Source organism: Dama dama, chromosome 20 (assembly GCF_033118175.1).
Source record: "Dama dama isolate Ldn47 chromosome 20, ASM3311817v1, whole genome shotgun sequence".
In the NCBI taxonomy this organism is placed as follows: domain Eukaryota; kingdom Metazoa; phylum Chordata; class Mammalia; order Artiodactyla; family Cervidae; genus Dama; species Dama dama.
The window spans coordinates 57,936,692-57,961,246 of record NC_083700.1 but is presented as its reverse complement, the minus strand read 5'-3'; the positions used below and the strand labels follow the sequence as shown (position 1 = coordinate 57,961,246).

The 24,555-nt window shown below is 43.8% G+C and overlaps 1 protein-coding gene across 6 annotated transcripts in view; it reads right to left on the bottom strand.

Moving 5' to 3' along the window:
* The window catches only part of MCOLN2 (mucolipin TRP cation channel 2), a 60,509-nt gene that overhangs the window by 10,655 nt on the left and 25,299 nt on the right, over positions 1-24,555 (bottom strand). For 5 of the 6 annotated variants that reach the window (XM_061121501.1, XM_061121504.1, XM_061121505.1 and 2 more), the window contains 8 exons: positions 24,321-24,474; positions 15,732-15,816; positions 15,007-15,103; positions 12,972-13,071; positions 7,380-7,492; positions 6,045-6,194; positions 4,543-4,644; positions 4,317-4,439 (listed from right to left, as the gene is read on the bottom strand). In XM_061121501.1, coding sequence (XP_060977484.1) covers positions 4,317-4,439; positions 4,543-4,644; positions 6,045-6,194; positions 7,380-7,492; positions 12,972-13,071; positions 15,007-15,103; positions 15,732-15,816; positions 24,321-24,474 — 924 coding nt within the window. Of the gene's footprint in view, positions 1-2,763; positions 2,826-4,316; positions 4,440-4,542; positions 4,645-6,044; positions 6,195-7,379; positions 7,493-12,971; positions 13,072-15,006; positions 15,104-15,731; positions 15,817-24,320; positions 24,475-24,555 lie in introns of those variants that run through there. The other variant, XM_061121506.1, reaches the window with a different exon arrangement.

Genomic DNA, 24,555 nt, shown 5'->3' with positions numbered 1-24,555 from the left:
ACATAAAAATTTGCTTCAAGAGTTGGTGCTAAGAGTCTCATGTAGCATTCGCATAAAATGTTTTAACCAGCTAATAGTTGTTTTGAATAAGAGAGGTGCTTGGCTAAAACCAGAGGCCTTGAGAGCAAGAAGGTGTAGCTCAGGGGCCACTGAACTTTTACCAATGGCGTCAGCCAAGACCAGTGATTTTTCAATGCTTTGTCTTTTCATTTGCAAAATGGGGACAATAAATGCAAGACTGTGGTATATTCCTCAGAAAGTACTCTGGAAACGTCAAAGCTACATTACAGTTATGTTCTTCCAGTCCTTTTTGAATTATTAAACAGCAACAGGCTCCAGCCCGCCAAGCTCATACATTTTGAAAGGGCGTTGTGCCAATGTCCATTAGTGCTGGAGTAAATGTCGGCAGGACACTTGTATTTTCATTCTCTTTCAGCTGAACCATTGAAATCTGATGTCTAACAGGAAACCCAGAAGCTAAAATGTGGGATTCCTGCTGCCAGACAAGCATCAGGGTGAAATTCTGGTTTTTCTGATACCTTCTCTTTAGAGTTTTTTTGTTTGTTTGTTTGTTTAAAGAACGATTGAGCTTCTACACCCAAGCTAGCTGTGATTCTAGAAATTCTAGAAAATGCTCACTCTGGTGCCATTTTTCAAGCTTTCAGGCAATACTTGAAGGTCTTCTGATTCAACAGATAGTGACTGACTGGCAGAACCTGAAATTTTTGACCATTTGGATTGGTTTGGAGAGAGATGTGCAGGGGTAGTAAACAATTCTAACTTTAGACTCAAAGAAGAAGTAATATAGAGAAGAAAAAGACAGAAGTCTAGAAGGAAAGTGAAGGTTTTCTCTGACTATTGAGCATCTACTGAATTAACTCAACTCTGTGTTTTCTGAATATATCAGCGTGGTTAGGAATGGGAGATAGAAGCCATAAACAGACCTGCTATACAACCCCAGAGATACAGTTCTTATCTCTCTACTCCTCCAGGGGAGAAGTAACAGACTGGCATTAACTAAGAGACGTAAGCCAAGAGGTGACATGTCTAATGTGGCCACCACCAGCTCCGGTGACTATGGAACATCTGATCAACAGCCAGTCCAGACCGAGATGTGCTGTCAGGACAAAATGCCCACCAGATCTCAGAGACTCAGTGCCTAAGAAAGGAAGGTAAAATATCTCAATGTTTTATACTGATTGCAGGCTGGAGTCATATTTTAAATATACTGGGTGAAATAAAACACATAATTAAATTCAATTTCATCCATTTCTGTAAAAAAGCTTTTAACGTGGCTACTAGAAAAATTTTTAAAGTGTAGACATGGCTCTCATTTGTAGCTCTCATATTTTTCTTGGATAGTGCTGATCCTCTGGACCCTTTGAAAGGACAGAACTGAAGATATGAAAATACAGTCAAGACTCACAAAGCAAAGAACACCATCATTCACAAGGTAACCTTGACACATATTGAAAGAAATAAGACTGATGACTCGGCTTTCCTCTCATGGTTGGGCCACTCTTGAGTCAGACTAAATGCTCTTTTGTAATGATTTGTTTTAGGTAATGCCAAGAAAAGAAAAGAAGAAAAGCCTTCAGCTTATTGGTCAAAGGATGTGTATTAAGGTAAAGGTGACCTGGGTGTGAATCCTATCTCAGCCATTCACTAACTATTCAACCCCAGGAATCTAACATATTAAGATCCTTATTTTCTGTCAAAAGATAATAATATTTCTCACAGGGTTAAGGGGAGGGCTAACAGAGCAAGGGAGGTAAAGAACATGGGCACTTTAACTAGGTAGCACATAGCCCTTGAGAATGGTAGCTAGTTTAGTAAAATTAAAGCAACATTTCTGAGCATCTTCCAGAACAATGATGGGATAGGGAAGATGTGTGCCTGACTCTTTGCGACCCCAGGGACTGTAGCCCGCCAGGCTCCTCTGTCCATGGAGATTCTCCAGGCAAGAATACTAGAGTGGGTTGCCATCATACCCTTCTCCAAGGGATCTTCCAGACCCAGGGGTCGAACCCGCGTCTCTTAAGTCTCCGGCATTGGCAGGCGTGTTCTTTACCACTGGTGCCAGCAGGGAAGGTAGAGAACCATTAATGGCCTCAGGACCACTGGATGAATTCACCGGCCGCGGAAGAGGAGTATTTATTCCACATGGTGCAACACTGCCCTCTAGTGACCAAAATGTGGCAAAGCATTCAGACCGCGAGGCCAGTGAGGAAGAAGAAAGTTACTTTTCCTGGGCACGAAGACAGTAAATTCTCCAGATCAGAGAGATCATATCAAAGAACAGTTTTTACTGATGAGTCACCTTTAAATCAGTGGGATAGAACTGGAAGAGCAGTAAGATGATCAAGATTTGCTAATAACCCAGAGATGGTCACTTTGTTGACTATATAGTTTCTCAGGTAGGAAAATGGTAATTCTCTTTGGACAAATTAAATGTAATGCTTAAAGAGGAGAAAGTCTGGGTAGATTCCAAGTTACTAGGATTTATTTTAGTAGGACAATACCAAAGGTTTGAGTTTTATGGATTGCTCAATTTTTGTGATGAGTTTATAAACCAGATTTGATCATGGTTTTTTTTAATGTGACTATCAAGGTCAAGATTTAAAGCTGAGTTGTATATACCAGTGTCAATACAATCCTTTACATCTTTACTTTTCTCCTTGTAGGACATCTAAGTCAAGATGACAGTACCCTGGGCTGTTGACAAAATTAAATGAAAGAGAAGAGAGAAACGCTTAGCATTACCTCAAGTGTTAGCTGCTATTATTTTTATTTTTGTTGTTTCTATTGTCCCAACTGCCAAAGGCCTGTGGAAAAAAAACTATAAGATGCAATCATTGCTTTTACTTTTTTGGTTTGAAAACAAAGCCTACCAAATTTCATTTCCTGCTATATCTTTGAATCAAATTTATTATTTTAAAACAAGAACATCTGGAGAAGGAAATGGCAATCCACTCCAGTGCTCTTGCCTGGGATATCCCATGGACAGAGCCTGGTGGGCCACAGTCCATGGGGTCGCAAAGAGTTGGACACAACTGAGCGAGCATCCAGTCATTTTTAAGGGGAGGAAACAGTCTCAGGAAAGTTGAGACGCTCGCCAAAGGCCCCAGAGCTTTTGATGGCAGAGCCAGAACTATGGCTGAAGATTCCCAGCTCCCAGGCTTCTTGATCCTGGCCTCTCTAACCAGATACGTGTGTAGAAAACTAGAATCTAAAATTTGCCCAAGAGCTTCGGCTCAGTGTTAAAGAATCCACCTGCCAATGCAAGAGCTGCGAGTTCCACCCCTGATTCAGCAAGATCCCAACATGCATTGGAGCAGCTAAGCTCCTGGGCCACAGCTGCAGAGCCTGTGCTCTGGAGCCTGGGAGCTGCAACTCCTGAGCCCAGGTGCTGCAACAACCGAAGCCCGAGCATCCTAGAGCCTGTGCTTGGCAATGAGAGGCCCACACACCACGTCTAGGGAGAAGCCCCTGCTCACTGCAACAGAGACAAGCCCACACAGCATTGAAGACCCTGCACGGCCATAAATGAATAAAATCATTTAAAAAGAAAAAACAAGAACATCTGAACATCACTTTGTTGTCCCTGAAATTGTGATACTGACTGCAGCCCAGTAATAGTTGAAAATTCAGATACTGAACTTTAATAAGGCAGTAAGATGATGCTGAAATCAAAGCCCCCTGCAAAGACAAGATGTGTTACCTTTCTAATCATAACTACCGTGGTCATTCCGGGCAGTCTTTATCCTCCTCCATCCTCCTCAGTTAATCTGGATTAAAACTGTAACCCTTTGAGTCAGACGGATTTTGAAATGCTTTTCCTTACTTAACGTTCATTTTTATTATAGTGATCTCATGTCCTAACACTTCTTATGTGGTGTCCAGCTGGGTTAACATGTGACCCCTTAAGCTAGACCCAGACAACCATGAAATAAATGTGCTCTCCGGTTTCCTGCCGTTCTTGTTTTAATATCCTAAAGTCACTTAAACATCCAGGAAAGGGAAAGAAAAGGAAAACTAATGCAAAGATATGTGTTCACGGATGTCAAGCGTATGTGCTGGAGAGAAGTGGGATGAAGGTCAATGCTAGAAACCTACTTTAAAAAAAAACATTTTACTTATTCTTTTGGCCATGCTGTGAGCACTGTGGGATCTTAGTTCCCTGACCAGGGGTGCGATCCAAGTCCCCTGAATTGGAAGTGTGGAGTCGTAACCACTGGACTGCCAGGGAAGTCCTGAAACCCACTTTTAAGGGTCCCTAGTGCCTCGTATGCAGGAGGAAGAATTAGACCACACACCTTGTTGTGATATGGTCCTAAGACAATCCAGCCACAGAAGGTGTAACCCAGATAGATCATACCAGCACACGCGCAGAAGCGAAGAACTTTTGGCAACGAGGCTTGCATTGTTAAAATGAGCACCTGAAAATAAAAAACACAAAACAGCAGAATGGGAGTTATTAAAAAGTAGCTAATAGATCCCAAAGAAATGGACCTGAATCCCAGTGGTGCCACACATCCTTACATTATAGGCTTGGAAGTAACCCAAGTATCGGATGACGCCAACCCAGACAAAGAGCGTAGACGTTCCAAGCAAAATGCTGCACAGATTGTAGTTTGTGAGATTCTAGGAAATGAAAAAACAGACATATTAGTAAAATATTCTACTCCACTCAGCTCAGGAACCTCACTTGAAACTGACTGGAAAAGAATGATCTGCCTGCCTCTCTATAGTGATTCTAAGAGTTTTTAAACTGAAGAAGAAAATTAATAAGAGTGCACAATTCCAAATGCGTTTCTCGTTTCCTTTTAGTATTGCAATTTGTTGAACTAAATCTTTGTTCAAACAATACTCTGAACTAGAGACTGCATTCACCACTGACTTAGGCATTAAAGCACATAAACTAGTGATGTTTGCTAAATATCAAACAATACCTTCCAGCTATTAACACTTTTAAAAGAAAGCCCCAGCATGACATGCTAACAGTCCCTGCTCTCAAGGACTCCCAGGTCTAACTGAAGAGACACACGAACAAACACAATTCTAATATCATGTGCTATGTGCAGTGAGGGGCACAGGGCCGGACTTGTCACACTGGGCTCCCACGGGCGTGACCCCAGAGTGGTGGGTCTGGTGGACAGGCTGGGAGAGCCTTGCAAGTCAACAGAGGCTGAGCCAGGGCCTCGGGCAGGGACCCCACACTGACAGACCAGAGAAAGCGAGGGCGGGAGAGGGAGGGAGAGCTGGACGATGGGGACCCTGGAGACCACACCGAAGGAAGGCCACTTCATCACAGAGGGGGTTTCTGAGGCAGAAAGGATTGCCACTGCAAGACAGACGCCAGAAAGATGACTCTGACGGCTGGGTGGATGGGTCCGAGGGGTACAAGGCTGAAGGCAGAGCAACAGTGAGGAGACAGCTGTGGCGGGAGGAGGAGCCGCAGCAATGAGAAGATCTAGACCAGAGAGGAAGACGGCCTGAAGGAAGCGGAGCAGCTGCCATGGATGAGAGGGAGGTATTAGAGGTCAGGAGGGAAGGCTGGTAAGATTTGCTAACTGACGGCAGAGCATCAAGGGGAGGAGTCAAGACTTGGGAGACTAAATCAACTAAGTTACCCAAGGGCCGGGCAACTAGAGGCACTTAATCATCCTTAAATAAAACCTCTTTCAGAACCCTCATCAGTCATGGGTGAGCACCCCTGGCTCACGGTGTGATTGGATCAAGGGTCAGAGGCTGCTTTTTGCAACTTAAAAAAATAAATAAAGCCTGACCAAGCAATCAATCCTCTCACACTTCAATTCCTATTCTGAAGATGCTGCCAAGTTCCCGAGAGGACATTCATGGGAATATCACCTTGCACAGAACATCCACCTCCTCATTTTCTGCTCACCAAAAACCAGGTCAAAGGAGGCTTCAGTTTTATGGATGTGAGAAAAGAGAAAACATGAGAATCACTACATATCTTAAGAGTATGTGAGACCCAAAAGAATAGAAAGAGCCAAAGATTTAAAATGGGTTGCCCTCACCTTGGCTTTAATTTCCATTTTTAACACGGACCCACTTATTGTCAGGAGGTCGCTGATAATCACCAGGATATACCATTGGTTGATAAACTCCCTCTGGTCGGCATTACACACGTGTCGCTTGTACTTCTCCAGGAAGAACTTTAGGAATCTCTGCAGCCAAAAAAAAAAAAAAAAAAAAGTCATTTCTAACAAACTGCACTGGCCTCTGGAAGGAAAAAAGTGCAGAACAGAGCTCTTTCAAGTCCGATGGCATGACACTGCCTTTTCCAACAGGATGGATTCTCACTTGGAGGGTACAGATAACAGCCCACACGTCCCCCCGCCATCTACCCCGGCTGGAGGCGAGCACGCCAATAAACTGAGTGACTCCAACACCCAATGCCGCGCTCCCACTCCAACAGACTCTTGTTGAAACAGCTGACACAGAGTCCATTCCAAACACCTGACATATTCCCAACACATTCAACCAGACAACAACCCTACGAACTAGGTGCCACGGACCCTTCCTTTCAGAGGAAAGAACTGAGATATGGGGCAGCCGAGCCAGGCCTTGAGTCCAGGCGGCCCAGCTCCCAGGTGTGGGCTCCCAGCGCCCCACACTCTCGTTGGCAGAACCCAGACCCTGACACTGGATTCAGAATATCAAGGGACTTGGGGTGGGGGTGGGTGGGTAAGAGAAGTGGGTATTTACAAAATAAACTGACACAGGTCAAGAAGTAGAAAATAGAATGAAGACCATTTTTCTTGCTCCACATGTGGTATTCTGATGACTTCCTACTTCCACTGACCCTAGTCTGTGTTTATACATGAGCCACACACCGGGATAAAATTTGTGCTAGAGTATGTGGTCACGAGAGTCCTAAGGGTAAAAAGGTAAAAGGAACCTCAGGGGAGAATTTTAAAACTAATTTTAAAAATAGGATAACGTATCTTATGCATCATTATAACCCATTTACCATGCCTTCCTGTCAAAATGAACTCTGATCTGAAGACAAAAGATGAAACCCACACATGCTATTACCCTGTTCTTAAGATCACTCTTGAATTTAAAAGGGTCTCATTTATTCTAGAAGCATTCAAAATCTTGAGAAGTTCACTGCTGTGCTCAGGTTGAAGCTGGATAATTGTCTGATTCTACTTGACATGCCAGGAACTTGGACTCACTCTCTACACCCCAGGTTGATGAATGCCTTGTTGGAGGACAATCACTCAAAGGAATTTAATTTAGTCAAGGCCCCAGATAGGGCAGGATAACCCGACGTCAAGGCCCCACTGTTTGGACAAGCTGAAAGCCGAGGTCAGGAAGGGAGGGAGAATATTCCAACACACATTTACCTTTCGTAACCTCAGCGCAAGAACAATGGATCTTGTGCACAGGATAAGAGATGCCAAGCAAATCACAATGACAAATGCATCAAACACCAGGACATACTGAGTGTTTTTCTGAACTGAGAAACAAAAACAGAATTCAAACGTCAAACACACCTTACTTGGGAATAATTTCCAAACAAAATGGCACCTGGAAAATAAGATCAAATGATAAATGCTTCAACATCAGAAACAAATTACACTGCATTCATTCAGAGGTTCACAAACAAGGCAATCATTCCCTGATGTCGAATTACACATTTAAAAACATATACATTCTTAACAGATATACTAAAATGTATTTATAAATATTTACTGTAGAGTAGAATTCAATAGAAGGTGGTCCATTTGGACCCTATTCAAAAGAGGCAGAACTACTGACATACTCTTGAGTTCTCTCACACAAAATCAAAAACATAAGTTCTCCATTAATGAGGGAACAAACATTTTAAAGGGCTTCCCTGGGTGGTGAAGATCCCCCGGAGGAGGGCATGGCAATCCACTTCAGTATTCTTGCCTGGAGAATCCTCATGGACAGAGCGCTACAGTCCGTGGGGTCGCAAAGAGTCGGACATGACTGAGCAACTAACTAGGCACAGCACAAACATTTTAAAATCCACCACTCAAAATCCCCATTTCTGCTTCTCAATCTTACTACGCACTGTCCCAGCAAAGAGTGGCAAATCAATAAGCTCTTCTTACATGTGGGAAAAACAACCACTTGGAATGAAATACAGAGAGTAGTAATCAGATTTGTTTTGGAGTATAGTTGCTTTACAAAGTGTATAGCAAAGTGAATCATTTGTACATATATATACATCCCCCCTCTTTTTTTTTTTTTTTTTTAAGATTTCCTTCACATTTAGTCACCACAGAGCATTGAGATCTGGATCCTGGAACACACAGTAGCACAGGGGGTGTACTAGAGGAAGACCAAACTATAAGCTGAGCTTCTCTCAGATTTTGTGGTGTTGACCTAAATCCCAACGACGGCTCTCGTCACTGGCAGCTTGCTGTTCTCTCCCAGCCCCCAGCTCTTCCACCCTGAGGCCACTCTGGTCTTCCTTCTTCCCTGCTCCGCGCTCTCTCTCTCTCCCTCTGCCCCTCTCCCTCTCTCCCCGCAGGGACATTGCACCTCTGCCGGGAACAGCACCCTCCCCATCACGCACGGGGATTATTCAGCCTTGAGTATTTTCCTCCTCAGAACAGAATCCCCTAAATTCCCATCCCTATTAACCCTTCCCTCCAAACCCTATCATAGCCCTGTCCACAGGTGTACACACCTATAGCTCCATTCACTCCCCTTTGCTTGATGGGCACTGAACTCAGTTGCATATTCAAAGACAGCGCAGCAAGGCGCACAGAGACAGTATAAAATGAAAAAGGACAATCTCTGGAGCTTGAGACCTGGCTCTGAATCTCGACTCTGCACTCAGAAGTTGTGGAGTCTTGGGGAAGTTTCCTCATCCAAAACCTCAGTTTCCTCATCCAAAACAATGGGTACAATGAAAAAACAAAACAAACTATTTTAGAGGGCTGTCATGAGGATCCAGCAAGTTCATATACGAAAGCATCTAGAACTGGCCCATACACACAATAACAAACACAGCAGCTACTATACCATTCAGTGTTCATCTTCCCCACTACATGATTGGTTCTGGGAAGCAGGGACTGGATATATTTTGTTCAACACTACAATGCCTATGCTTAGCATAATGCTTCAGCAGGCTTACAGATAAGTACAGTGACCCCAGCAGAACATAAGCAGACGACGATAATCTAAGTTGGAATCTGTGAAGGTTTGAGCAACGTCAGAGGCAGAGAAGACACAGCAGGATAAGGCACAAGGCAGCAAGAGATGAAAAAGAGAGATTCAGTGGGACTTAGGGAGTAAGGAAGGACTGATCGAGAATGACCTCTTCTCGGTCTTGGGTCCACTGGCTCAGTCTGGACATTCATGACAAGAGAGGACGACTTGGTGGCGACTAAAACCATGGGCTTCAGCCAATCAGAGATGGCAGACAGGAATGCAGACTAGGAAGGATGAGGGCTGCGGGCAGCAGGGTGGCAATGTCTGGGAATTAGGAGAGGAGACATACTCAGGAACCAGATGGAGAAAGGCCAGGGGAGCAGGAAGCAGGTTTGGGGACAGGCAACCTTCAGGAGCGTCTGAAGTCAGGGTGCTCCACAGAGACACCTCTGCAGAGAAGGCATTGAAGAGGAAGACGGGAGCGTGTCCACAGATTTAGAGATAATAACGGCGTGAGCATCTCGGCACGTGTTCGAGAGCAGCTCATCCAGTGGGCTATGTGTATGGCAGCTAGTAAATATAATTCACTGAGCGAGTTGGCTAGCCTTGCTCAGCTTTGGGTGCCGTGGGTACCACATGGGAGCATAGCCGTAGCACTTTCATACACTGTCAGGAAATCAGGCAAATGATCCTTGTTAGTGTCTCACACGGAGCACTTACCTCCCTCTTTAGCATTTTCCACTTCACAAGTTTAAGTTATCTTGAGAGACTATCTAATAGGTAGGTAAGAACACAACCTGACCAAATCCAAGACCACCATTATTTAATTTTTTTTTTTTTTTTTGGAGAGAATAGGGGCAGTTCTTGGAAAGATACGGCTGAAATATCTTTTAAAAAAATGCAAGCACAGCATCTAGTACCTTCCTTTCTGACCTATAACTAGAATAAAATCTCTAAGACTGCTTGGATTGGGCCTTATTTACAGTTAAGAAAACTGAGGCCTGGAACTAAGAAGATAAATCATCCCTCATAACAGAGAAATAAGTATTATATTTTTAAAATTTGATTTATTGAGATTAGTTTGATATGTTACAAAAAGTATTTTATAAACATCATGTGTGTGTTAGTAGCTTAGTCATGTCCAACTCTTTGCAACTCCATGGACTGTAGTCCACCAGGCTCCTCTGTCCATGGAATTCTCCAGGCAAGAATACCGGAGTGACTTTCTATTTCCTTCTCCAGGGGATCTTCCTGACCCAGGGATCCAACCCAGGTCTCCTGCATTGCAGTTAGACTCTTTACCATTTGAGCTACCAGGGAAGCCCAAACATCATAACTGCTTTCTTATTCTACTGACACTAAGTTATTTCCACAAGAGCAGTTCCCAAAACTGGGTCTGCAAAACTCTAGTCCAGAGAGTTGCTTCTGGCAACCTGGTTAGGGAAATCCTACCCCACCACCCAGTCCTTCCAGGGCCCTGAGAAGTCCCCCACACACCACCACTGCCACCTGTGGGACCCAGACCAACGCGTCACACACTTACTGGACCCCTTCCCCTGGGACGTTCATTCACATCACCTGTCATGGGGAGTCCTGCCTGTCAGTACACACCCCCTCCAGCTCCCTTCACACACTTACTGGACCCCTTCCCCTGAGACATTCATTCACATCACCTGTCATGGGGAGTCCTGCCTGTCAGTACACACCCCCTCCAGCTCCCTTCACACACTTACTGGACCCCTTCCCCGGGGACATTCATTCACATCACCTGAGGACGGGGAGTCCTGCCTGTCAGTACACACCCCCTCCAGCTCCCAGGCTCAAATGGCTACATTTACAAATCAAGTTAACATGAAGGTTAGTGATGTACTGGGAATGGGTATTAGAAGTCGTAAAAGGCAACTTTGAGTTTGTATGTGAAAATGGTCATCCTGTCTTTTTTTTGGATATCTTCTTTTATTTCACCTTGAGACAACAATTAACGACAAAGCTAGAGAAGTGTCAAGGGAAGTGCCTGGATGTGAATGAATCTCGGAATGTTTTGCAAATAGCACAAGGACCCCCTAAGACGTCACCCTTGCCTTTGTTCCCCTCCCCCAAAACCAGGGCAATCAATCCACCAGACAGCTTCCTAGATAGAAGAAAAAAAAAAAATCCATTTTCTAAGCTGCTTTCCAAACTTCAGGTTTCTAAGACTTGTCAAATTATTTTAAATTTGCTCTCTTCTGGTCATGGAATCTGATTTTATAGGGCGCAGCTTTGGAAGAATATGTCAATATTTCTAGATGTGAGATTGTGTTTCTCCCCACTGGCCACAAGAGGGAGCTAGAGCTCCTCTCTTCTGAGTAAAGGCTCGGAAAACTTGCCAGTGTGGTCCGCGTGCCTGTGGGGAGGAAGGAAACCAGGTTCTGGCAAACTGTTTAACTAACTTATTTGGTCAAATGACTGTTCCAAACCACATTTCCTATACGACCAGGGTTAGCTTTGTTCACATAAAATAGTTGCAGCCTACACGTGGACTTGGAAAATTCACATCTGGTCTGTGCCTTTCGGTAACCATTTTTTAACAGAAACTAAAAGTGTGTATTCTGATCAGAGGTTGAGTCAGCAAATGGAACTACAAAGCCAAAACTTCAGAATCATCTGCCCAGGTGGCATGAATGGTAAAGAACCCACCTGCCAATAAGGGAGACACAAGAGAGTGAGTTCGATCCCTTGGTGGGAAAGATCCCCTGGAGGAGGAAATGGTAACTCACTCCAGTATTCTTGCCTGGAAAAATTCCATGGTCAGAGGAATGGTGGGCTACAGCCTATGGGATCGCAAAGAGCGCGCGCGTGCACACACATGTATTATATAGCTGAAAAGCCACAAAATGAGTCTAATTTAAAACTAATACAAAATGGTCAGGAACCACAAGTATTTTACATTTTATTTTGTGCTAAGATTTGGTCCAAGGCAGGTTCGGTTAAACAAAACTTGTAAATGAAAAAACACTGACCACCCATCGTTAACATCATCCAAACCCCTCAACGAGAAAGGGGTTTCAGGAGGCCACTTGAGCCTGTGGGTCAAGAAGTGTCTTATGAGTAAGGACTGAGTAACCAGCCCAGGTCTGTGCAGGCTGCTCTCTGGGCTCTGAAGGCCTTGATCCTGCCCCACTGTCACGGGCTCAGGGCAAATCAGACCTTTTCCCAGAAGTGTTGCTGTTCTGTACGTCCTGCTCTGCCCCTGTCAAAGTGAACCTTTGCTGTCCGGACCCTCATATCTTGTGCCTCCACCACTTACTCTGATCCAGGACAACCTAGTCTAAGCATGTCAGCGTCCCTCACGGAGGTGTTTTCTTTCTGTCCCAGACTGCTAGCAATGACTGTCTGCCAACGCTGGCTCTCAGTGCTCGCTTAACACAGTCATTCATTGACTATTCAGCATCCTGGAAAGTAAGTACTACTGTTACGCTCACTTTTCAGAGAGAGACACTGTGACGTGGAGGGGCGAAGGAATTTGTCCAAGATCACAGACACAGGAAACAGAACCAAAATCCAAGCCCAGGCAGTCAGGCTCTAGAAACTGCTCCTAACTTCTGGGCAACACAACCTCTCCTACGAGGTCTATAATCCACATTCGCTGAACTGAACAAAAACGCAAAGCTTCAGAGTATGCTTGACAGAAGCAAACATTCAAAGTGTGGTTTTCTGGAGCTCTTTCTTCTTATTATCATCCAAGTAAACCCTTTATATACCCAAAATCCCCAAATGAAGTGTTAAGGATCATTCACAATCCACAATGGGCGAGCATGTAACATACTTACTAGATCCAGAGATTTTCAAGTCTTTACATTCCTCGATTTTGGCATCACTGTTAAAATAGATTTTGATTTTGCCACTGTGAGCTTTATTGTCAAAGACAATCTAGAGACACAAACAGATGAAGAGGTTACAACCCAGCAGAAAGTATGACACGTTAGATCAGTTCTGCTTAAAACATCGGTGGCATCCAAACGGTGTGCTGATCCAAAAAGAATCAGACCAATGAAAACGTCCTCATCACAAGATTCCTTCCTAACTGCCTATTATTAATGAAAAACTGTGGTCCAAAGCAGGAGTCCCCATCCTCCAGGATCTAATGTCTGATGATCTGAGGTGGAGCTGATGTAATAATAATAGAAATAAAGTGCACAATAAATGTAATGCACTTGAATCACCCCAAAACCATCCTTCCCGAGTGCTGCCTCCCCCTGTCTGTGAAAAAATTGTTTTCCACAAAACTGGTCCTTGGTGCCAAAAAGATGTTGGTTCAAGGGGTGTATACATGAAATTCTACTAAACCCACATTCAGATTCAGAGAAACCCTAATGCAAAACAGCCAACTGGTCTGAGGAATGAAAATGAGAATTCACCACCAATTTCTGACAAGAGAACACAAAGATGTCATTTATTACCCTGAGTGGAATTTATAAGCATTTGCTTCAATTTAGTCCTTTGGGTATGAGATTCTAGGCTTTTACTATGCTAGAGATTATTTTTCTATTTGCTTCAGGCACTATATATAATGTTTTCAGAAGTGTTACATACAATGCTTTCAGATATGGCAAAGATTGCTCCAAGGTTATGGTTTGAATTTAAGATTTCCAAATGCCCTCAGTCTTTCACATTATATATCAAGCATTTAAAGTGTATAAGTGACATATACAGAGTATGTTAGGACTTAAGAGAAGCATGTTCGGGGCCTTCCTGGAGGGAATGAGGCCTTGAATGGCAGGACTAGTGGGAGTTTAGTCCAAGCTCATAGGTACAGAAGTGAGGCTTGTAGAGCTTAATTCTCTAACCTCTGGTTTGGTCGTGGAGATATTCTTGGATTACACTAAGAATGTGTAGCATGCACGTGGTTTGTGTTCAAAGATGCTCACTTGTGGGTTCAATCATAGATGTGATCATGGGTTCAATCATAGCTGAACCTACATGTTCAGCTCTCCAGGCTCTTCACCTTGGATTCCATAATGCGTTTTGCAATGTGCGGGTCACTCCAGGAGATAAATCATGCTACTTTCTGCTCCAGACATTCTTCCCTACTTACACATCACAATTTATAATTACTTTTATTTCTTTGTTGACCTGTTTTTCTATCTTTCCCACTAGGGTATAGGCTTCCTGAGGGCCATGGTACCTCTAGAGCGTGACACCCCGCCTGCTGCCTCGTAGGGACTCAGTGAGCACTTAGCGATTGTGGTTAAAGGAAGCACACTTCCAAACTGCTAAAACAGCAGCGACACATAACATCCAGTTTAGCATTCAGTTTTGCCCATCACTAAACATGAGAGAAGGAAGGGGGAAAGAGGGAGGAAGGAAGGAAAGAAGGGAAGGAAGAAAGAAGGTAGGAAGGAAGGATTCCATGGCACATGGCCGCCCGTCCAAAAATAAAAGCTGCAGCAATTGCGGCTTTGCAGACTGGCCTTCAGATCAAGCGGACAGTTTCTGCCTTGAGGTTTGAAAACATTTGCTACAACATTTGCAAAGACCTTCCTTAGAAAGCAGGAAAAACATAGACACTCAAAGCACTGGTCATAAACTTTAAAAAAAAAAAAAGTATTAGGAGAGTAGGAAGTCAAAGTCCACTTTGAAAACTCCTCTTTTCAACCCAGAAATCTAGTTTTAAAAAGTTGGAACAGGCTTGCCTCATTTTTAGAAGTCACAGCCTCTGGACCAACGATGCTATAGCATGGCATTCAAACTGTTTTAAACACACTTTTGTCTAATACATCTATAGGCAGGTACATTGTACACTCTGCACCTACAAAAGGAGTCAAGGAAAAGGATAAAAAGTGGCTTAGTGAAGTAGATACTTGCCATATTCTGAAAGACGTAACAGTCTGGAAGCTCTCGGGAATGAATCGTCTGCAGGTCAATGCCTTTGAGTTGAAAGGAGATGTCAACTTGCAAGAGCCTGAATAAAAACATATTATTAGATATAAATTGTCACAGTCTTACTACCCTACTCTCCCTTCCCCATCCCTGTGTCCTGGGTAATGAGACTTAAAAATGTATTTACTGGGGCTTCCCTGGTGGCTCAGTGGTAAAGAATCCACCTGCCACATTAGAAGACATGGGTTCGATCCGTGATCTGGGAAGATCCCACATGTCACAGAGCAACGAAGCCTGTGCATCACAACTATTGAGCCTGTGCTCTCAAGCCCGGGAGCCACAACTACTGACCTCACATGCTGCAAGCCCGCGCCCTAGAGCCCGTGCTTTTCACTGCAATGAGAAGCCCTCGCACCCCAACTACAGAGTAACCCCCACGCATTGCAACTAGAGAAAGCTGGCGCAGTGTTGAGTCTTCGCTGCTGCGTGGGCTTTCTCTAGTTGCCGTATGTCTCCGGGAACTCAAACAGGGGCTCTGTATCAGCCCAGAGCAGTGGGATGGGGGGGAGATGGGACGGAGGTTCAAAAGGGAGAGGACATATGTATACCTATGGCTGATTCATGCTAAAGTTTGACAGAAAACAACAAAATTCGGTAAATATCCTTCAATTAAAAAATAAATTTGAAAAAAATTAATTAAATGTATTCACCGATAAAATTCCATCCTGAAGAATGATGAATTCTTCCAGTCCTGAGTGTCCTTGGAGAGGGCCTCAAGGTCTAGGTGAATGCAGTCTAGGGCCATGAAAGAACCACAGTGACTGTCAGGCAAGAATCAGATGCTAAAACCAGAAGGCCAAAGTGTGATGAGAAGCAGGAGGCTCACCAAGTTCCAAAGCATCTCAAATATTTATTTATCACAACAGGAAGACCAGTAACTTTTCAGTGGAGAACCTGGCAGCTCCCACCCTAGCCACATGATCAAAGTTAACATCATCAGGAATGAGATAAAGACACATCATAAGCCTCCTGAAATCATGTACCATCTGTGTGGCATTTCCACACCAAATACATAACCTCAATCCAGTCACAAAGAAACAGGAAAATTCAAGGGAGGGACATTCTACTCCCTAAAAATGTTAGGATCATAAAAAAAAAAAAAGCCCCAAACTTCATTATTCTCCAGATTATAGGAGCCTAAAGAAACATGACACACAAGTACAGTATGTGATGCTGGATCAGAAAGTTGGGCATGGCTTTTGCTATAGAGAATATTAGGGCAATTGATGAAATGTGAATAGGCTTTGTAGATTATACTGTTGTATCCATGTTAACTCATGTTTTTGAACACTGTACAGTTTGGGGACAGAAACACAAGTATTTTGGGCTTCCCTGGTGCTTCAGACAGTACAGTCTGCCTGAAATACAGAAGACCCAGCTTTGATCCCTGGGTCAGGAAGATCTCCTGGAGAAGGAAATGGCTACTCACATCAGCATTCTTGCCTGGAAAATCCCATGGACAGAGGGAGCCTAGTGGGCTACAGTCCACGGAGTCGCAAAGAGTCGGACATAACTGAGCAACTAACACTTCTACTTTTCTTTCTTTATACAAGTATTTAGAGGCAGAGACGTCATGTCTGTCCCTTATTCTCATGTTTCAGGAGAAATTTTTATATGTAGGAAGAATGATAAAGTAAATGTGGTAAAATTAACTTTTTTTGGTTGAGTGCCTTTGTTTAGCATTTGGGAAGGTTAGATGAAAGGTATACAAGGACATCTTTGTGCTAGCTGGCAAGCTTTCTGTTTAGTCCAATACTTACTTTTTCCAAAGAAAAAAATTAAGAGGGAGGAAAGGAACTTAGACTGTATTCAAATAAAAACGAATTAGGAGCTGTAAACTATATAAGAACGATTCCAAGACCTTCACATAAAAATTAGTCTCATTGTTTTGTAGCCTAACACCTTGGCAGGAAACTGAGGAGGCCTGGAGACAATGAACACCTTTCATGGTCAATGCCTTTCAAGGCCATCCAGCCCCGATGCCAGAACTGGTGTGAACCAGCCTGGCCGGCTCTTATCCGGGCTGTTGCTGCACCTTGGCACCGCCTCGAAAATAGGAAAGTCAGGGCCTCCTGCAATGCCAGACACTAGCTAGGTGCTCGAGAATCCGGGTAGGGCCTATGGGTTATTCTCTGAGAATCTTCTGCCACAGTTCGACTCTTTATCTGCTTATCTATTCCCTCAACTAGAGGACAAGGTCCGTGAGAGCAAGGGCATAACTGTTGTGGCTGTTAAACACTGCTTAGTATATAGGACACTCAAACTATGGAGGATACACTTACATTTTATGAAAATCAGGTATTCTGATCCAAAACTGAGGACATGGAGCTGAATAGACAATTCAACAGCCACAATATTTAAGGGCAGGTGTCATAGGGGGTGTCTCCCTGTGTTTGGCAAATGGACCATTAGGGTCAAGAAGCAATTCAGTGTTGTTTTCCTGACTGGGCCTTGATTGATACAGTGAGGCTAGATAATCAAAAGAAACTCACTTTTTATAGAAAAAGACTCATGATGATGAAAATAGCAAACACATATGGGGACTTACTCTCTGCCAGGCATTGTGCTTGGGGTTTAATATGTTCTCTTGTTTAATGCATCATCTTGTTTAACTCCTGAAGCAATCTTATGAGATGGACACTATTGCTGCCATTTTACAGACGGACCAACCAAGGCATAGAGAGGCCAAGAAGCTTCCTCAAGGTCACAGAGCTGGCTGGTAGGCAACCAGAATTTAAGTCCACATGTGCTCAGTTCCAGAGCCTGAGTTCTTCACCAGTACACTGATGAGGCTGACCCCTGAGCTTCTATTTCAGAAACTCAGGAGACCCCGGCTTTCTACCTGATGCTCAGTAAATATCTGCTGAAAGCTTTCAGAGGCCAGGCTGCTGAAGACAGCAATGACCAAGATAGAAAAGGTCCATATGGAGCTTACACTGTAGTGGGGGAGATAAACCAAGAATGAAAAATACACACAAGGCGATTTCACAGTATGCACACGACTGCAAAGACAGAGCGAAGTCATGGGGGGTCAGAGGGTGGGGTGGCCCTACCAGGGGAGAACTGCTGGGGAGGGGCTGTGAGGCCCCTGGGCGGTTTGAGCTGACACCTGAGGGAGGAAGGACCCCAGCTGAGCACAGATCCAAGGGGCGTGCTCCAGACAGAACAAACCTTGTGGTACATATATACAATGGAATATTACTCAGCTGTAAAAAAGAACTCGCTTGAGTCAATCTGAATGAAGTGGATGAGCCTGGAGCCTATTGTACAGAGTGCAGTAAGTCAGAAAGAGAAAGACAAATATTGTATATGAAGGCATATTATGGAATCTAGAAAGATGGTACTGATGAAGCTCCAAGCAGGGTAGCAGTGGAGACGCAAACACAGAGAATGGACTTGTGGACACAGTTGGGGGAAGGAGAGGCTGGGACAAATTGAGAGAGTAGCATGGAAACATACACATTACATATGTAAAATAGATAGCCAGTGGGAATTTGCTGGGTGATGCAGTGAGCTCAACCCAGTGCTCTGTGATAACCTAGAGGGGTGGGATAGGGTGGGAGACAGGAAGGAGATTCAGGATGGAGGGGACATATGTATACCCATGGCTGATTCATGCTGATGTATGGATAAAACCATCACAACACTGTAAAGCAATTATCCTCCAATTAAAAAAAATTTTTTTTTTTTTTTAAGTGAGCACTAACATCCAGGCCAGAAAACTCTTGACTTGTTTGAGGGCTTCCCTGGTGGCTCAGATAGTAAAGAGTCTGCCTGCAATGCAGGAGACCTGGGTTCAATCCCTGGGTCGGGAAGATCCCCTGGAGAAGGAAATGGCAACCCACCCCAGTACTCTTGCCCGGAAAATCCCATGGATGGAGAAGCCTGGCAGGCTATATAGTCCATGGGGTCGTAAAGAGTTAGACACAACTGAGCGACACTAAGATCCAGGTCAGAAAGATCTTGACTTGTTTAACAAGCAGCAAAGAGGTGGGAACAATGAACTCGGGGTGGGTATGAGGGCCTGAGGGGAGGCAGACGGTTGGCCAGTACTATTGGGACTTGAGGGATTTATTCTAAACAGAACAGGAAGTCACTCACAGATTTTGGGCCAGGGAATGATATGACTCCATTTCCCCAAGGTTTAAAAAAATATCATTCTGATTGCTGAGGGACAGGGCAGTGGGTGAAGATCCAAGCAAGAATGATGGAGGTTTGGAGTACAGAGGTGGCAATGGAAATGCAGAAATCAACACATTCAGGTTTGGGGCTTGAGCAACTGGGACTATGATGGCATGATATGAAAACACTGCTTTCGTTTTCGCGGATGGGGAAGAGTAAGAAAGAAACAGTGTGGTGGGGTGGAGCCAGGCAGGTTTGAAATGTTCTGTTTGAACTTGAACGCAACAGGTTTGAAATCCTTAGTAGTCGAGTCACAGTGGGGTGAGTGGAGGAGGAGTCTCGAGTTCAGGGAGGAACTGAGCTCAGAGAGGAGGGTGTGGCTTCTGAAAGCTGAAAAGGGTGGGCCCCGGTGCCGTGGGGGGGGGCCTTTGACTACGGCCTCACCTCTGTAACACCAGGCAGACAGGGAGTGGACAGGGGCTGTGCAAGGAGGCTTGCAGATTATGGTGGCCCGTTTCTCCAAGGGCATCAGCAGCTGGGGCAGTGGGGCTCACCAATGGAAGACCCTGGTGACGGTCGGGAGGATTCAGGAGAGAAGGAAGTGGGAGAGACAAGTGCCTGCCCCAGAGGCTTTTGTAAGGAAACATGCTGATGGGTGGGGCTTCCCTGTTAGCTCAGCTAGTAAAGAATCTGCCTTCAACGCGGGAAACCTGGGATCATTCTCTAGGTCTGGAAGATCCCCTGGAGGAGGGCATGGCAACCCACTCCGGTATTCTTGCCTGAGAATCCCCACAGACAGAGGAGCCTGGCGGTCCATAGTGTCGCCAAGAGTCAGACACGACTGAGAGATTAAGCGCAGCAGGGCACGGCGTACTGATGGGCAGAGGCGTCCCAGCGTGTACAGGGTACACTGAAGGCTGATGGTGATGGGTGGTAGAAAATGTGTGAAGTTGGTAAGAGAGAGATCTGTGCAAAGTCAAAGGCCTTCAGCTGGGGAGTATGGAGCCAGTACTTTCCAAGTTTAATGTGTGTAGATGGAAATGTGGACTCAGCAGCTCTAAGGGGCCCTGAGATTCTGCCTGTCTCACAAGCTCCCAGGTGAGCTCCATGTCACTGGGCTTGGAGAAGCAAAGACCCTTGGTCACTAAATCACGGCATCACCAAGTCTGACTGAGCCTCAGTTTCCTCACCTGTAAAGTGAAGTTCAAACTGAGGATATTTAAGGCCCTTCTATCTCTAACATTCTTATTCTAAAGGAAGAGGAAAAAATAACATTTCAATTAAACTGATCTGAGTAAATGACAATATTCTGAAAGGAGGAGTAATATGTTAAAAATCTGTGTGCCGGATATACTATCCTAGGTCTTTTTCTCCTATATTTCATTCATTCTAAGACACTAATTTTTGTCACTTTCAATTGTTTCTAAAACCGATGAGTCTTTTTTAAAATTGATGACATCTTAGATTCAGAGAAATGTGGCAGTATATGTTAGTCAATGTAATACTATCTGTAAAATTTGCCTTATAAAAGTCTACTTGATTATTCAGATTCTTTCATTATGATAATAGAGTTACACTTTGTTCACACACACACTCAGAACTCTGGACTCTGTCTTAACTTATGCTATACTCATGCACCTGGTGGCAGCAAAACCTAAGAACTGAGTTTTTTTTTAAGAATGGCAAAAGCCCTAAGTAAAAAAACTATCAAACTTCAAACAGAACAAACTTGTATGGTAGTAGCAGCCTCATCATTCAAATGCCTCTCATTTACAGGGCAGAACACTCGAGCAGATGGAAGAACAACCCTCCCAGAGACAAAGGGAGGGTGGAATGGATATGTTCTTACAATGACACGGGCTAGGAGTACGTCAAGGCTGTATATCGTCACCCTGCTTATTTAACTTATATGCAGAGTACATCATGAGAAAGGCTGGACTGGAGGAAGCACAAGCAGGAATCAAGTTTGCCGGGAGAAATATCAATAACCTCAGATATGCAGATGACACCACCCTTATGGCAGAAAGTGAAGAGGAACTAAAGAGCCTCTTGATGAAAGTGAAAGAAGAGAGTGAAAAAGTTGGCTTAAAGCTCAACATTCAGAAAACTAAGATCATGGGGCATCTGGTCCCATCACTTCATGGGAAATAGATGGGGAGACAGTGGAAACAGTGGCTGACTTTATTTTTCTGGGCTCCAAAATCACTGCAGATGGTTATTGCAGCCATGAAATTAAAAGACGCTTACTCCTTGGAAGGAAAGTTATGACCAACCTAGACAGCATATTAAAAAGCAGAGACATTACTTTGCCAACAAAGGTCCATCTAGTCAAGGCTATGGTTTTTCCAGTTGTCATGTATGGATGTGAGAGTTGAACTATAAAGAAAGCTGAGCGCCAAAGAATTGATGCTTTTGAACTGTGGTGTTGGAGAAGACTCTTGAGAGTCCCTTGGACTGCAAGGAGATCCACCCAGTCCATCCTAAAGGAGATCAGTCCTGGGTGTTCATTGGAGGGACTGACGCTGAAGCTGAAACTCCAATACTTTGGCCACCTGATGCGAAGAGCTAACTCACTGGAAAAGACCCTGATGCTGGGAAAGATTGAGGGCAGGAGGAGAAGGGGTCGACGGAGGATAAGATGGTTGGATGGCATCACCAACTCAATGGACATGGGTTTGGGTGGACTCTGGGAGTTGGTGATGGACAGGGAGGCCTGGCGTGCTGCAGTTCATGGGGTCACAAAGAGTCAGACACGACTGATCAACTGAACTGAACTGAACTGAATGATGAAGTGGTCATAATGTTTCATGTTAAGAACATGTGGAAAGGACAACTTAAGAAATTCAAAATGCAGTATAGAAAGTGAAGCACCGTATTAGAATGATATCCATCTAAATGTTGTTAAAAAAAACAAGTTATTTTAACAGGATTCACAACAGTCTCCAGTGAAGCTGAATTATAAAGCGACATGTCTAGAGCAGATGGTGGATAAACCCTCAGCATGAATTAAGGGAAACCCTTAGTTTGAACTGTTCTATCAGTCATGCAACTAAACATAAATCCACCGGGGAAGCAGTGCACAGCAGATCTCTGCACTGAACACACTGAAAGATGCTCCTCTTAATTGGAAAGATACTGCAAAATTCATAAATTAGTCATCTAGGACAGCTTCTGCTAATTCACCTCTTTAAACTATAACACCACACCAATAAAGTCAAACTCAATCCGTATTTATACTGTCTGCAGGCTTCCTCCAAGGTGTCTAAGACCAGAAAATCTAAAACCCAGTATCAAGTGTTTTTAAGAATATTTTTACACCTTTTGAATAGATACATCAAAAAGTTCTCTTTGACAAGTTATTTTTAATAACTCAAAAGATACAATCAGCTGGCTTCAGCAGTCTCTTAAAGTCAAGTTAATAATCAACTTCTCTCTATTTGGTTAAAAATGGTCTATATGATAGAAAGGAAGTGACCAAGAACACCACTGCCTGATAGTCTGGGAATAAATCCTGCTTTCTGCACTATGACTCACCTAGCCACTGATACCTACTTTGGCCACATTTCTTTAATCATTTTTCCAAGAAAAATCAATTGAGGAAAACAACATAAGAATCACTGGGAAACAGTCATATGATTCATCCAATTAAGTCTCACATTTTTAAAAGGACACGTGGCCAGTAGTTTATTGTAAGTAGTTTATTGTAGGAGGGTCACTGGACAAGCTTTGAGCTCCACCTCTCAGGACTCTCATCACACTTACAGGAACTGCCCAAGATGGGAAGCACAGCTGACAGCTCAGGAAAGAGATTCAGGGTGAAACTGGATCAGCCCCTGCAGACTGACTACAAGACAGCTCTCAGGATAGGAGATCCTGTGCTGCTGTTGCTGCTAAGTCACTTCAGCCGTGTCCGACTCTGTGTGACCCCATAGATGGCAGCCCACCAGGCTCCTCTGGCCCTGGGATTCTCCAGGCAAGCATACTGGAGTGGGTTGCCATTTCCTTCTCCAAGAAGATCCTGTGAGGCAATAAGATAAGGCTGCTGGACACAGAACTAGCTATTGATGGGTCTCTGGAAGCAGCCTGACAGTGCTGGCTTGGGGCTGTTCGTTTTAGAGGCAAGAGGACAGGACGCATTTACTCGTGAAAGATTCTAAACAGATAGCCTGCTGAAAAAAAGCATGAGAAGCTTTGTTTTATACGGATGTCCCTCTATTATATTACCAAAACACCTTAAAATCAAGTTACAGGAAATATGGGCAAATGAACTATGAAGCTCTCTTTTTAATAAAACCACTCCAAATTTACACTGCTACTAGGACCTTGATTCCTGACCTGTTAGCTAATTGAGGAGCCATGACAGATTATCTCTGCAACCCTAGCCCTAGTTCATAAAACACTGAATGCTTGAGGTGTGGAAACTGTGCACCAGAGGTTTGTTGAATGAATGACAAAATCTCCAGAGCCTCAAGTCAAATACTTTGCATTTACATATGGTATGCTCTTAAATTCTTAACAGCATGTCATAAAACAATTCTACGTAATGAGATGTTAACTTTTGCCAAACGATCTCCAGAGAAAATGAGTTATCAATCACAATTCTCCTTTGAAGAGCATTAATATATTTAACAAATGATCCACTTCAGTATTCTTGCCTGGAAAATCCCATGGACAGAGAAGCCTAGAAGGCTACAGTCCATAGGATCTCAAAGAGTCAGACATGACTGAAGGGCTGGGCATGAGTGCGTATGCAAAAGCAAGCATACCAAGCGTTTTAACCCACAATATGTCATTTAACAAATACAGACTCACTTTTGTTTTGTTTTGTTTCAAAAAGCCTAATCACCTTATCATGGAGAAAAAAACTTAAACAGGAAACACCTGTGCATTTACCCTAAACCCAACAATCTTGAGTTGCACCAAAGAGATCCACAAATGTTCCTGGTCCAATCACAGCAGACCCACAGTTTTCTGAGCCAAAGCCCTTGGCAGGCAAATGTTAAACCCTCAAACAGACTAGCTGAGTGATTTCATTTGGGTTGCCTGTGCACGAGGGTGTTTTTCACTCTTACCACAGAAGATGATAAAGGCAAGAAATGAAATTACCATTGCGTTACCTATTTCAATGTCGCTGTCAATATTCAGTGTCTCATTAGAAGGAAACATGGTCCCTTTCTTGTAATGCTGCTTACAGACTTTTAAAGCAATCCTGTTGTCTTCGCTTTCTCCATAACCAAGGGTCCCCAGAGATAAGTTCCTTAGCCGATGAAACTATTAAAAAAAGTTAAATAAAAATACTTATGAGCCTAACAAGTTTCATCAGAAGTTACAGCACATGGAACATACATTTAA